This window comes from Ursus maritimus, unplaced genomic scaffold (genome assembly GCF_017311325.1).
Source record: "Ursus maritimus isolate PB19 unplaced genomic scaffold, ASM1731132v1 scaffold_31, whole genome shotgun sequence".
Classification (NCBI taxonomy): Eukaryota; Metazoa; Chordata; class Mammalia; order Carnivora; family Ursidae; genus Ursus; species Ursus maritimus.
The window spans coordinates 21,056,477-21,070,032 of NW_024425675.1; the positions used below are offsets into that span (position 1 = coordinate 21,056,477).

At 43.2% G+C, this 13,556-nt stretch overlaps 1 protein-coding gene across 7 annotated transcripts in view; it reads left to right on the plus strand.

Annotated features, from left to right (window-relative positions):
- The window catches only part of SEPHS1 (selenophosphate synthetase 1), a 29,726-nt gene that overhangs the window by 11,813 nt on the left and 4,357 nt on the right, over positions 1 to 13,556 (plus strand). For all 7 annotated transcript variants that reach the window (XM_040645405.1, XM_040645404.1, XM_040645406.1 and 4 more), the window contains 3 exons: positions 41 to 195; positions 3,496 to 3,586; positions 5,617 to 5,716. In XM_040645405.1, the coding sequence (XP_040501339.1) occupies positions 41 to 195; positions 3,496 to 3,586; positions 5,617 to 5,716 (346 nt within the window). The remainder of the gene's footprint in view (positions 1 to 40; positions 196 to 3,495; positions 3,587 to 5,616; positions 5,717 to 13,556) is intronic.

Sequence of the window (13,556 nt, forward strand, 5' to 3'; positions counted from 1 at the left end):
GAATTATGTGACTTTTAATTTGTGTTCTTTTAAACCCTAGGAAAGGGATAAAGTGATGCCCCTAATTATTCAGGGTTTTAAAGACGCAGCAGAAGAGGCAGGGACGTCTGTGACCGGTGGCCAGACGGTGTTAAACCCCTGGATTGTTCTGGGAGGAGTGGCCACAACTGTCTGCCAGCCCAATGAATTTATCATGTAAGTTGATTTTGTTTCCCATCACCTGGCCTGGTTCTCCCTTTCTTTTTTCATTTTTTTGTAAAGATTTATTGAAATATGAGTTTACCTCTCATCAGTGGTACTTCACAGAGTTACGTACCCATCACCAGAGATGATTGTAGAACATTCCGTCACCCCAGCTGGAAACCCACCCCCTCACTGTCGTTCCATGTTCCCCCGGCTCCCATTCTGCCTTCTTTCATTTCACGTGATAGTAGCATAATATTTTTAAGGTGCCATCCACTCTGTGGCACGTATCAGTGCTTTATTCCTTTTTAAAAAAAATCTTGCATTTTTTAATTGAAGTACAATTCATATAACAAAATTTCACATCACATAAAATTCAGCCTTTTTAAAAAGTACTTATTTATTTATTTATTTATTGGGGCGAGGCAGAGAGGGAGGAGGGGGGCAAGCAGACTCATGCAGAGCGCAGAGCCTGGCACGGGACCTGAGCCAAAACCAGAGTCAGACGCTTAACCAACTGCCTGGAGCCCCACGAAATTCAGCTTCTTAAACTATACACTTCCTGGTTTTTAGTATTAACAAGGTTGTGCAGCCATCACTATTGTCCAATTCCAGAACATTTCGATCACCCTGTTATCTATAAGCGGTTACTCTCAACTCACTTATCACCGATGACCTGGAAACCACTAATATGCTTCCTGTCTTGTGAAGTTGCCCATTTTCAACATTTCTGAAATATGGAATCCTAGGATAGATCAGTATTTTGTGTCTGGCTTCTTTCAGTCAGCGCGACATTTCCGACTCCTGTGTTGTGGCGTGTGTCCCTGCTTCGTGCCTTTGTATGGCTGAGTCATACTCCATGATATGATAGACCAGTGTGTGTTCATGTGTTCACAGTTGACAGACCGCTGGGTTGTTTCCACCTGTTACAAATGATGCCGCTGTGAACTTTGGTGTGCAAGTTTTTGTGGACATACATTGCATTTCCCACAGTGCTATACCTAAGAATTACTGTGTCACGTGGTAACTGTAGCTGGAACCACCATCACACTGGTTTCTAAACAGTGGCACCATTTTACATCCAAAACAGCAACGTAGGAGAACGCCAGCGTCCACATCCTCGCTAGTCCTCGTTCTCTTATCTGCGTGTTTGATAATAGCCAGCCTAGCAGGTGTGAGGTGCTCTCTGGCCCTGTGGGAAATGGGCATTTCCCTGGTAGCAAATAATATGGGCATCTTTTCATGTGCTTTCTGGCCATTTCTAGATCTTTGGAAAAGAGTCTCTCTCTCTTTTTTTTTTTTTTAGATTCTGTCTTAACACAAGTTGTTAACTTTACATGTTTGATGCCCCGTTACGAAAAGAAAATGTTCTATTTTCTGAAGGAAGCAGAAACTCCATTTGTTTACCTTTTTTTTTTTTTTTAAGATTCTATTAGCACGCACACAAGTGAGGGGGAGGGGCAGAGGGAGAGGGAGAAGCAGAGCAGGGAGCCTGATGTGGGGCCGACTGAGCCACCCAGGTACACATTTGCCTTTTTTCTGGGAAGAAGTACTAACAGGCGTTCACGTGATTCATTGTTCCACAGTAACGAGAGATCTACAGTGCAGGGTCCCTCCCCCATTCCTCATCACCAGTTTCCCTTCCTGGACCAGGAACCACTTTTACCAATTTGGAGCCAGTTTACTATTGACATTCAGATGACTCAGTTATTTTGACATTATAAATAGTACTCCGTTGTATAACCTTATATGTGGATCGTTTTGCATATGCGTAACTCTTGGTAAGAAATTTTTCAAAATAGAATGGCTTGGTCAAATATATGTGCAGAGTCCTGTGGCAGGTCTGTCCAGACTGCCCTGCCTAGAGGCTCGGCCAGCAGTGAACCAGAGTGCCACGGCCCCGCCTCCCAACCAACACAGAGTGCTAACAGGCCTCTTGTTCTTTGCCAGTCTGTTTGGTGGCCTAAACCTTACTCCTTCATGAGCGAAGTTGAGCATGTTTTTCATATATTCACGTCTTTTGCCCATCTTTGTAACTGACGGGAGCTCCTTGTAGAGACATTATCTGATGGCTTTCATGTGAAGGGTCTTGCATTTTACTCGCACCCGAGTTTTGTTTTCCTGTGTTTTACGTTGCTTGTCCTCAAGTTTCCACACACAGGACAGAAGAGCCTGGAGTCTGTCTGCCTCCCACATTTCAGCTTTTCAGTAGAAAAAAACTTAAGCAATTGCAAAAATTAAAGAGGAAAACATAATAAAACAAGCTTCAGTGAATTTTTTTGGTCAACAGCACGTATGTTTGGTTTGTAAAACAGGAATGGGCCTGTGCACGTGTTCTGTTTCATGCAGCCGTGCCCGTGAGCTTGAATATCACCTGGTAGATGTGGGGGTAATGTTTGTGGGTGGCATGTGACCTGTGCTCATACCAGCACCGAGGTGCGGCTGAGTCACACCTGAAAGACACTTACGTCTCAAGGCCTAGTTTTTGGAAAAGGAGTTTCTTAAGTACCGTTACCGAATGAACATTTTTCAAAGCTAACAGTGGGTACAGAGATCACAGGATGCGCTGGGGAGCTAGTGGTTGATTTTAGGTCTGTGCCCCTGGCTTTGTGATCGACGTGGGTGAGTGTCTGAGTCCTCTGCCGTCTGAGGACAGTGGCTGGCTGGACAGCTTGAACCGACACAAGGAAGACACGAGTGCTGGCCATGCCCCACAGTGAGGACGGAATGTGATAGGGGTTTCGCTTGGAGAGTCAGTCTTTGTGTTTTTAGTGTTGGCCTTCTATCTTTAAGACACAGAACAACCGAGGAATCTGGGTGCCAAGTAGGGAACTTAGTGTTGGTCAGTTTGAATTTGAGAACTTTGATAAATTCACCAAAACATTAGACCCACAGATTGGAGCCACATCCCACTGTGTCTCTACCTCCTAAGTGATGGTAGGAAATGGTCTTGGTGTCAGAGTCTTATTGCCCCAGAACCATGGTGGGTCGGTACTGAGAATTACACACGAGCGTGGCCCGATGAGGCCTTTGCCTTTGAAGGCTGTGGTCTGCTTCTTTGTCCACTCCTTGGGGGTGGGGGGAGAATCCTGCAGGTAATTGGCAGACTCTTCAGTTCTTTCAGCGTTTCTGCTCCAGCGATGGCCTCAGTAGCAAGTCGCAAGGAAGGTTCTACTGCCCTGGTGGTGGTTGGTTTAAATTTAAGTGTTTTGCAAATGCACGTGAACTTTTACCAGCCTTTTCTTTCTTCTGTTCCATTGACAGTGAGTTTACCTCTTTGATTACACTGAACCGCTATGTTCTTTTCTTCAGGCCGGATAACGCGGTGCCAGGGGATGTGCTTGTGCTGACGAAGCCCCTGGGGACACAGGTGGCGGTGGCCGTGCACCAGTGGCTGGACATTGTGAGTGGAGCGCTGCCTGCCATGGGGGGCGGGTTGGACAGCACGCTGGTGGGACCGGGGTCGTTTTTGTTGGTGGATGTGGAGAGCCGGGCGTTCACTCCGCACATCAGGTCCAGCGAGCGTCTCCTTACTCCGCTCGCTCCGGAGTGTGCTTTCTTGAGAAGACGTGTCTGCTCCGGAGTGAGCGCCGCTCCTCGTCCATAAGTGAGCCCTGCCCCTTAGACGTGTTTGCACGTTCAGATGTAGATCGTCCCCGTGTCTTCACTCTGTCTTCCAGAAGTGAGCTCCTTCAGTTCCACTACCAGGGAGTAGAGTATCAGCCATGTCCTTCACAGATTTTAGGGACTGTGTGTCTTTTATTAAATTAGAGTTCCACATATCAAGTGCTTTATCTTTCGTATCTTAAGCATCAGTAAAAGAAATCATAGTAGAATGTACAGAAAGTGTAGTGTTTGGGGGTATAAGTACAGGCAAGGTTGTTGACAATTTAAATTATTTTATTCACGAGGTTTTCGGTTGTTTTGTTTGGTTGTGTTGTCTTTTTAAACGAATTAGTAACTCAGACATTTTGATAAATAATTATCTTGTGGAGAAAGCCTCTAGAATATGAAGATATTTATCCTGAGTCACTTTTCCACTGAGCTATGATCACACTTCATTTAGGGTACTTCTCCTTGCCATAACAATTCAAAAATTAATACAGTTGTGGCATATTCTCACATATCTTGGTGCTTTTAATTTCTGCTGCTGTCATCTGAACTACCATTCCTGAGAAACAGTTGAGAAAGAATAAGAATTTTATGTTATTGATCAACAAGATCTATCTTCCTTGATACGGCAGAGTAGAGAAAATCTCTAAGCCACATCCTTGAGTTACTTTTCCCTTCCATCCAGTGACGAGGCGAGACCTCCCTTCAGGTATGATGACCTGTAAATCAGATTGGAAGGTCATGACTGGCCAGGAATCCACAGTGACTCTCCATGCGACTGTCCGGGTCTGAGTAACTTACAAGGTTGCTGGAAGCAGGTGAGGCAGAGGAGCCTCAAAGATGAGGGAATCCTTCTGCCTACCCCCAATCTGACACCACCTTTACTTTTTTTTTTTAATGCTCAGAATTGAAAAAAGCAAGATCCAAAGATGTAACCACATAATAGCCTTTCATAAAGGTCAGAAGCATCCAAAGAGTATATTGTTTTGGCATATGTACGAGAATACTCTATTTTGTATGGCAGGAGAAGGCCAAGTATAAAATTCGAAAGAGTTGTTAGCTCTGGGGGAGATACGGGGAGCTGTGGATTAAGGGAGGAGCACATGGGTGGACTTCAGTTACTGCATTAGGTGGTAGATTATTGGGTATTATTTAAAGAAAAGAAGATGCCTGGATGATGGCCACTCATGGTGGAGCAGGATGATAGTATCATGATGCTAGAGTGTTTGAAAATCAGACTGAGGAAAAAGGGAAGCTTCTTTTCTCGTGACCTTTGTGACCTCCTCTGTGGCCACCCAAGGCTGTCCTCAGGGCACGTGCAATCAGAGCTGTTTTTACCCTCAACTGTCCATCGAGATGGCTCGATGCAGAATTTAGGTAAAGTCAGTTCAAGTATACCTGTATGGAAATGCAAGCCATCAGCTTGTTAGAGGAGATGGGGAGGAGCAACAAAGCGCATTGGGAACTATTCCCAGTGTGATCTGTGCCCTACCGTGGGGAGAGCTGCCCCGGCACACGCACAGCCTCACTGTGCGTGCTGCAGCCCTGTGTCCTGCTGGGCTTACGTGGTCAGGAAACTGCACGACTGGACCACGGAAGGTGGGCATCGAGAACAGAAAGGATTGCATGATTCACCATCTAATGGGGCACCTAAAACACTGGTCACAGGAAGTTAAAGTTAGAAAATTTAACTTTGTGTATAAAATTAGATAAATGAAACCCCCAGATGATGACCCCCAAAAATATGCTTTTTCTTCAAGTGGTTAGAAGATTAATCACATAATTTCTCCTTTTCCTCCTAACCTCTGTTCCTGTTACTAGCCTGAAAAATGGAATAAGATCAAACTAGTGGTTACCCAGGAAGACGTCGAGTTGGCGTACCAGGAGGCAATGATGAACATGGCGAGGCTCAACAGAACAGGTATCGGGGCGGGAGGGCTCATCTCTGGCAGGGGTGGCCAGACGAGAAATATTTTAGGCTTTGTGGCCACGTACAGTCTTGGCTGCGTTGCCCCTCCTCCCTTGGTGCCAATTCCTTAAATATGTAAAAAAAAAAACACATTCTTGGCTGGAGGAACAGGCCATGGGCCAGACTGGGCCCGTACTGCAGACCCTCTTCTATTGGTACCTGGTTTGGGGTCCGAGATCACCAGTGGGAGTCCAGATACACTGTGTGTTCCTGACAGAAATGCGTTTTAACTGTTGGCTTGCAAGAGAGAAAAACGAAGGACTGAGGACTAGGGGAAATGCTACGATAGACGAGGTCGTGGGGTCACGGCAGCCCCTCCTGCAGCACACTCTCAGCCGTGGCCCTGGGGTCCCAGGGTGCTGTGGCTCTGCCAGCACCTCTGTCCCCGCTCTGGCGTAGATTCCCTCACAGTGACAACGATGCCGGGCGTAGAGGAGAAGCAGAGAATAGGGATGGATTCGTGAATTTGGTTTCCGAATTGACGAAACAGAGTCGAGGTTCTGTTTTCTCTCCGTTCCTTCCAGTGCTAAATTTCTGGGATAATGGGCAGTATTGAATTCCTCTTTGCCCCAATAAAAATGGAAAAGAAACTTATGTAGCATGTTTTCAGAAGTATTTGACTTATCAATTCAAGGTGGTCGCATTGTTACTTTGAATTCCCATGTTTGTGTGTGTGAACGAGGAATGACATCCATGTCATCATTTTTTTCATTACATTTTGTTTCTTGTCTAGCTTCTTAATACGGGTAAAAGCAATAATAATAAATAGTGGCTACCAGTTATCTGGTAATTACTGTGCATCAGGAACTTGACCTACTTTCCTATTTAATTCTTAGGACAGCCTTAAAAGGTAGCTGCTAGTATCCTCCGTTTACAGGGAAGTAACTTGCTCAAGGACCCACAGCATGTTAGTGGGGACCCAGGATTTGAAACTACTGCTTATAACGCTTCTAAGAATTACAACCTATTCCTTCTGCACCGTTAAGTGCAAGATTGAGGCTATTCCACAGTGTTTACGCACAGTAACTGAGTGACTACTTTGGTACTACACGAAGTTTCAGAAGCAGATCAAAATGAAACAGGAAAGTTCAAGAACCACAGTTCATCTTCTAGAACGCAGTAAGGCTTGCCAAGAGAATTACTTGATATAGTTCAAGTATTTTATACTCCTTCCCCCCCTTTTTTTTTTTGGCTTTCATATGTATGTAGAAAATACCAGGCATATTGTGTAATTAAGAAGGAAGCTCTTCTCCTGGGTCTTTGGAGTCCTGACCTCTGACGTGCCAGAGGAACTTTTCTAAAAAGCATCTGTGCGGATGATTTGGAAGCAAACCAGCTTGTAGAATGTCAGCTCCCAGACGGCGGGGATTTCCAGTGGTTTGTTCACTGTGGTGGCCCCAGCACTTGGAAGAACGAGGGACTCGTTCTCACTGTAGGTCCTTGTTAAATACGGACCACAGGATGAGTTACCTTTGTATACCATGTGCTGGCTTTCTTTATGGTACTTCACGGACTTTTTTTTTCATAATCATGTGAATTGGACCCTGTTTCTTCCCTTTGGCTGAAAGGAAATGCACTAATGCAGGCAGATCCTGTTCTCAAACCCAAAACTGTCTAGCTGTAAAAACTGCTCTTTCTCTGGTACCACACATTTCATCCACATTGATAAGTTAGTGATGGAAGTTTTTATGATTTTTTTTCTGGAAATACCAGTTTTCTTTCACATTATTAATGGCATGTTGTATTAAAGGATGTGGGTTGTGTGGCATTCTGTTTTGTAACTTGGAAGATGAGGTTCAAAAATCTTTTCCTTAAAAAAAGTCACTCTTCGGGGCATCTGAGTGGCTTAGTTGATTGAGCGTCTGAGTCTCAATCTCAGATCAGGTCTTGATCTCAGGGTCATGAGTTCGAGCCCTGCACTGAGCTCCACACTGGGCATGGAGCCTACTTTAAAAAAAAAATCACTCTTCATTTAGTTTTTCAGGGTTCCCTGAGCCTCAGTCAGAAATGGATTTGAATGTGGGGCGCCTGGGTGACTCAGTTAAGCGTCCAACTCTTGATTTCGACTCAGGTCATGATCTCAGGGTCATGGATCCAGCCCCAAGTTGGGCTCCATGCTGGAGCCTGCTTGAGATTGTCCCTCTCCCTCTCTAAAAAAAAGAAATGGATCTGAATGCATCTTCTTTGTCTTCGCCCCTCTATTCACCTTTCTCCAAATGACTTTAAACCAAATACATGTAACACTGAACCATGGAGTCTTCGATTATTTAAAAGAAGAAGAAATGTTAAGGTTGACCAGCCGATCCTAAAAGATCTTGCTGACACTCTGATTTTAAAGTTACTTAAAAATGTGAAAACAGATTTTTTTTTCAATATTTGCCTTTCCCCTCTTAAGTTAAATTATTTTTATGAGATCCCAAGTTGATACAAAAGAATTTTATAAAATCCGTGCAGGGTTTAAGGATCAGCAGTGCATCACCATCTGGTATGAGAAACAGAGCCTGGCCTTAGGAGCCCAGAGGTGCCCCTCCCATACTCCGCTCCTGGATTCCTGCGTCGGGGGGCTACTGCTCTGAATCTCGTGCTCATTCTCATTCACTGTAAAGTATTTTTATCACAGAGACTTGTGAGCAATTAGTTAAGTTTTTAAAATTTTTGCTTTTTGAATCCTACCTGTGTGTTTTTTCTTGCTGCTTTGTTCACACTTAATGTTCCTGAGCGTTACTCCTGGTGTATGTAGTCGTATTTAATTCATTTTCACTGCTGTGTAATTTTCCACTCCGTGACTGACTTGTGTGGTCTACTGCTAGTGGGCATTCGGGTTCCTGCTGAGCATTTTCTAGGCCGGGGCTTCTGGTTTACAACGTGTAAGAGGTCAGTGCTGCCGTGGCTTTTCTGGACGGCGCTCACTGTTTCCCAGGGGCCCACACACCATGGCGTACAATGATCGGCTACATTCAAAAAATTTCTGTAATATGTTTTCTCATCCCATTTATTTTATATATATGTTTTACTGTAAAAATATGATATGCTGATTATAGAAGTTCTTAGGAAATGAAAAAAAGGAGAGAAGAAAATTTATCCATCGTCTCACCACCCAAAACAGCTTCTGTCGTAGTATATTTATGTTTTCTTCCAGGATTTTTTCCTGAAGTTGGTTGGTGGCTTAATTGCTTTATTGTCCTCTTGTTCATGTTTTCAACTAGTGGTTACCATACATTTTACTTGTATTTGAAATCTGCTTTTATTCACTTAACATTACTGAATTCTTTTTTTCACATTATATATATCCCTAGAACACATAACTTTTAATGCCTGGATGGTCCACCAGAGAGATACACCATGATTAATTTACCTTTTGCCCGCTCCTGAATAGTGTTTGGGGGATCAGATTTCTCCATAGTTTGTTTTCTGCCTTCCAGGAATATTTCTTTGGCTGTATTCCAAAGTGAAATTGTAATTATTTAATTTTTGGTCCTCAGATGCTCTCATCACTGACCACCAAGGCTTTTCCTCTCTATTCCTGTGCCACTGAAACTGTACAAGGAGTCTTTTTCCCTTTTCTGGTTCTTCAATGAAGTCGTTTAACAGTAAGAAAGGGATTTGTAATGGATTAATTTTTATTTGTATAAACTTTCAGTTTCCTTGTATTTGAGCATTTAAGATTCCCCATCCTTAAGTTTTTGTACACTGCTGGTAGTGACGATGTGGCAGAGCTTATGGAGGTGTATGTGATCTTATCTACCAAAATTCTGTGTACACGTATTTTGACCTAGCAGTCCCACTTCTGTGACTGCCTCAAAGCTGCAGTGGCCAAAATGTGAAACGGCATGTCTGTAAGACTGCGCATTGAAGCACTGATTATAGGTGAAAAGAGGGAGACAATCCACATGCCCACAGTAGCTTACAGACTGGTCTAGTCTACGTGCACACAGTGGAGTACTGTCCAGCCTTTGAAAGGAGTGCAAGCTCTTTATTCCTGGGTGCTCTAGGATACGATCCGACAGGAAAGGGACAGAAGCACGAATATGGTGTGCTACATTTGTGTGCTCATATGTGAATAATCAGTATTTTATACTTTCAAAAAGGAACAATGGAAAAATAAATCACGAATAAAAATAGTTCCATCTAAGAGGGAATTAGGGAGGAGGTAGATCTCTCGGAAGTTTGCCTTCGAAATGAATGTTTTCTGTGGTTCAAAAATTATATAAAAAACAACACTGCTTACCATTCTAAACCAAATTTTTTAAAAAGCTGCCTAACATATATCAAGTTAGTGGCAGGACCACATGGGGAAGAATTATTTCAAATCACTTTGAGCCTGGTATTTTCAGTGTGTATCCCCCCGGACAAAAAGCCACAAGATATCTCATTGTATTCAGTGGGCTTCTGTTTGTGAGAATGTTGGGATAATATGATAAAGCAAATAAGTTAATACAGTTTGGAACAAAGATTTCAAGAATACAAAGAAGTAAGACCGAACAAGCTAAGTTAATAACTGTAATCTTTACTTTGGAATTATCAGTGTGAGCTCAGGACTTTTTCCCCCCTAAATATGTTTATTTCCGAGCCTATTGAAAAGGCCTAGAAGCAGTGATAACCTCGTAGTAATGAACTCCTAGTGCCCAGATTCTGATCTGAAAATTAACATTTCCCACGAAAAAGTGCCAGGACTCCTTGGGGAAAGGGCTGATTCCAACTCTGGGAAAGGAAGTACAGAAGATAAGCCTGGGAGCTCCTGTGCCTGAAAGTAATGGAGGAGTCACCCAATGGGGTCATGTCGCTGCACCGGAACTTGAGGAGGCCCCCAGCAGTCAAACGGGGAGGGGGCAATGTGAACATCAAGAAGAGTGACTAAAGCCAGCTGAAGCCTAGCCAAGTGTCTAAACACCAATGAGACCATCACGATAATTAACATTTTGGGCCACCTTTGGAGGTTGCTAGAGCACCAACGCATTCTGAAAATAAATTAAAGGAATCAGTCACACATTTCACCTTTCTTGTATGGACTGTGTTTCAGGAAATCCAGATAATTGTCTTTTAAATTCATTAGAAGAGTCACTTCCAATAAATGCAGGAAGAATGATTGAGTCACACACTTGCCACTTTTGCTGCCCCCTTGATTTAAGGAACCTCAAGAACAAGCATCAGCAGCTAAAACCATCAGGTGAAAGGTTCAGGTGGAGGTGATAAGGGCCCCCGAGCCCCGCCCGTGAAGCACTGACTCCATCTCATCAAGCCTTGGACCTGTGTGCCAGGATGGGCCATGTGTAAGGTAGAACATGTCACCTCAGGGAAGACAGCCAGATCCAGAATGCAGGAACTTCTACAGAGCCGGCGACTCTGCGTGAACAGCAGACAAAGGGCATGGAGGAGAAAAAGGGGAAACTTAAAAATTCAGAGGTTTAAGAGAGATGTTATATACAATATTAATTGTATTAGAATGATAGTGGTATTGTGGTTAACAAGTTATTTTTATCTTTAAGAGTTACATATCAGAATATTTACAGGTGAAGTAGTGGGACTAGGGTTTGCTTTGAAGTGATCCACCCCACCCCATCCGCCAACAAGTAGACTGGAGTAGAAGAGACCCTGGTGGGAGGGTGTAGTGGTTGAAGCTGGGTTTTGTTGGGCACACCGGAGTTGGTTGTAGTGGACTACTCTTCTCTGCTCTGCGTTTCATTAACATTTCCGTAGGAAAATTAGTGACAGTAATTCCCTATGAAGGGACAAAGTGGTGATCGATACCTAAAAATGGAGTCCCTATTACTGACCAGGATTCAGTGTGTCCTCTTGTATCTTCTGGTCCTCTAAGCTCACCCAAGATGGCACTGGAAAGAGCTTCTGAAGTGCAGGTCTTGGCTTCTATTAAATGTTATCGGCTGCCCCCCACTGTCCTGGGGGCAGATGTGTTAATAGAATGGGATGTCTGGTTGCTTAACCACCATAGTGGACCAGAAATGTCGATTCTTCTGTCCACCTCTGGGTTGAGAATGCACTTAAGTAAGAGATGTTGGTCTACAAAAAGAAAATTTACCAAAAAATACACATTCTCTCCAGGGTACTCCTGTAAACATAGGGTGTATTTCATTTCATTAGAAAGAGGTATTTAATTTTTTAAAAATTAGGCTTTCAGTTACTCCCCCCAAAATGAAATACTTCAGTATGAATCTAACAAAGTATATGCATGCTCCATATGAGGAGAACTATAAAACTGATGACAGAAGTCAAAGATGTAAAGGAGAAGTATTCCAGGTACAGGGATAGAAAGACTCAATGTTGTCAAGATGTCACTTCTTCCCAACTTGATGTATGGATGCAGTGCAGTCCCACTCAGAATCCTAGCCAGTTATTTTGTGAATATTGACATACTGATTGAGTTTATATGCAGAAGCAAAAGACCCAGAACAGCCAACACAGTGTTGAAGAAGAGCAGCTGGAGGACTGACACCACCCGGTTTCAAGACAGCGTAAGCGATAGTCATCGCCACAGTGTGACGTTGAACACCAGTGGAACAGAGTACACAGTCCAGAAATGGACCCACATAAATATAGTTTGATCTTTGACAAAGGAGGAAAGACAGTTCAATGGAGAAAGGATCGTCCTTTCAACAGATAGCTCAGGAACACTGGACATTCACAGGCAGTTCACATCCAGACACAGACCTTAACATGTCTCATAAAAATTAACTCAAAATGGATCATAAACCTAAATGTTGAATTCCTACAAGGCACCTAGGAGAAAATGTAGGGGACCTTGGTGATGACTGTGTAGATACAGCACCGAAAGCACGATCCATTAAAGAAAAAATTGACAATTCGGGCTTTATAAGAAACTTCTGCTCCATGAAAGACACTGAGATTGAAGAGACCAGCCACAGACGGGGACAAAGTCCTTATAACACACACAGTAATACGATATACTAATATGATCCAAGAGTCGTGCCCCTTGATATTTACCAAACCAAACTGAAACTTCTATCCACCCAAAAACCTGCACACGGATGTTTGTCGCAGCTTTATTCATATTTGCCAAGACTCGGAAGCAGCCAAGAAGTCCTTCAGTAGGTGAATGGATATGTAAACTGGTCCGTCCAGACAATGGAACATTACTCAGTTCTAAAAAGAAATGAGCTATCAAGCCATTAAAGACATGGAGGTAACTTACAAGCGTATTTCTGAGTGGAAGAAGCCAATCTGAAAAGAGCAAATACTCTACGATTCCAATTCTGATGTTCTGGAAAAGGCAATACCATGGAGGCAGTCAAGAGATCAGTGGTTGCCAGGAGTTGGGGAGAGGGGTGGGATGAATAAGGTGGAGCACAGGATTTTTAGGGCATAAATAGACAAATAGTCTGTAGGATGCTCTAACGATGGATACTTGTCATACATTTGTCAACGCCCAGAGACTGTACAACATCAAGAGTGAGCGCCTGTGTAAATTATGAACTTGACTTAAGAATAATGCATCAGTAATGGCTCATCACTTGTAACAAAGGGAGCGCACTAATGCTAGAAGGGGCGAGGGGACTATACGGGACCTCCTGTACTTCCTGCTCAGTTTTCTTTAAACCTAATACTATGTTGAGAACTATTTTTTCAATTAGAAAATTAACCTTTTAGGTAATCACTTGTAGTAAGAGTGCTTTAAATTTAGGTCTGTCTTAAAAATTCTTGTTCTTTGATTTTAGGACGGTTTAGATCTGATTCTTCTGGACAGATTTTTTTTTTTTTTAGTTTGCTGGAAAATTACTGTTGATTGAAGCTATTGATAGTTTTAAATGGTTCAAGA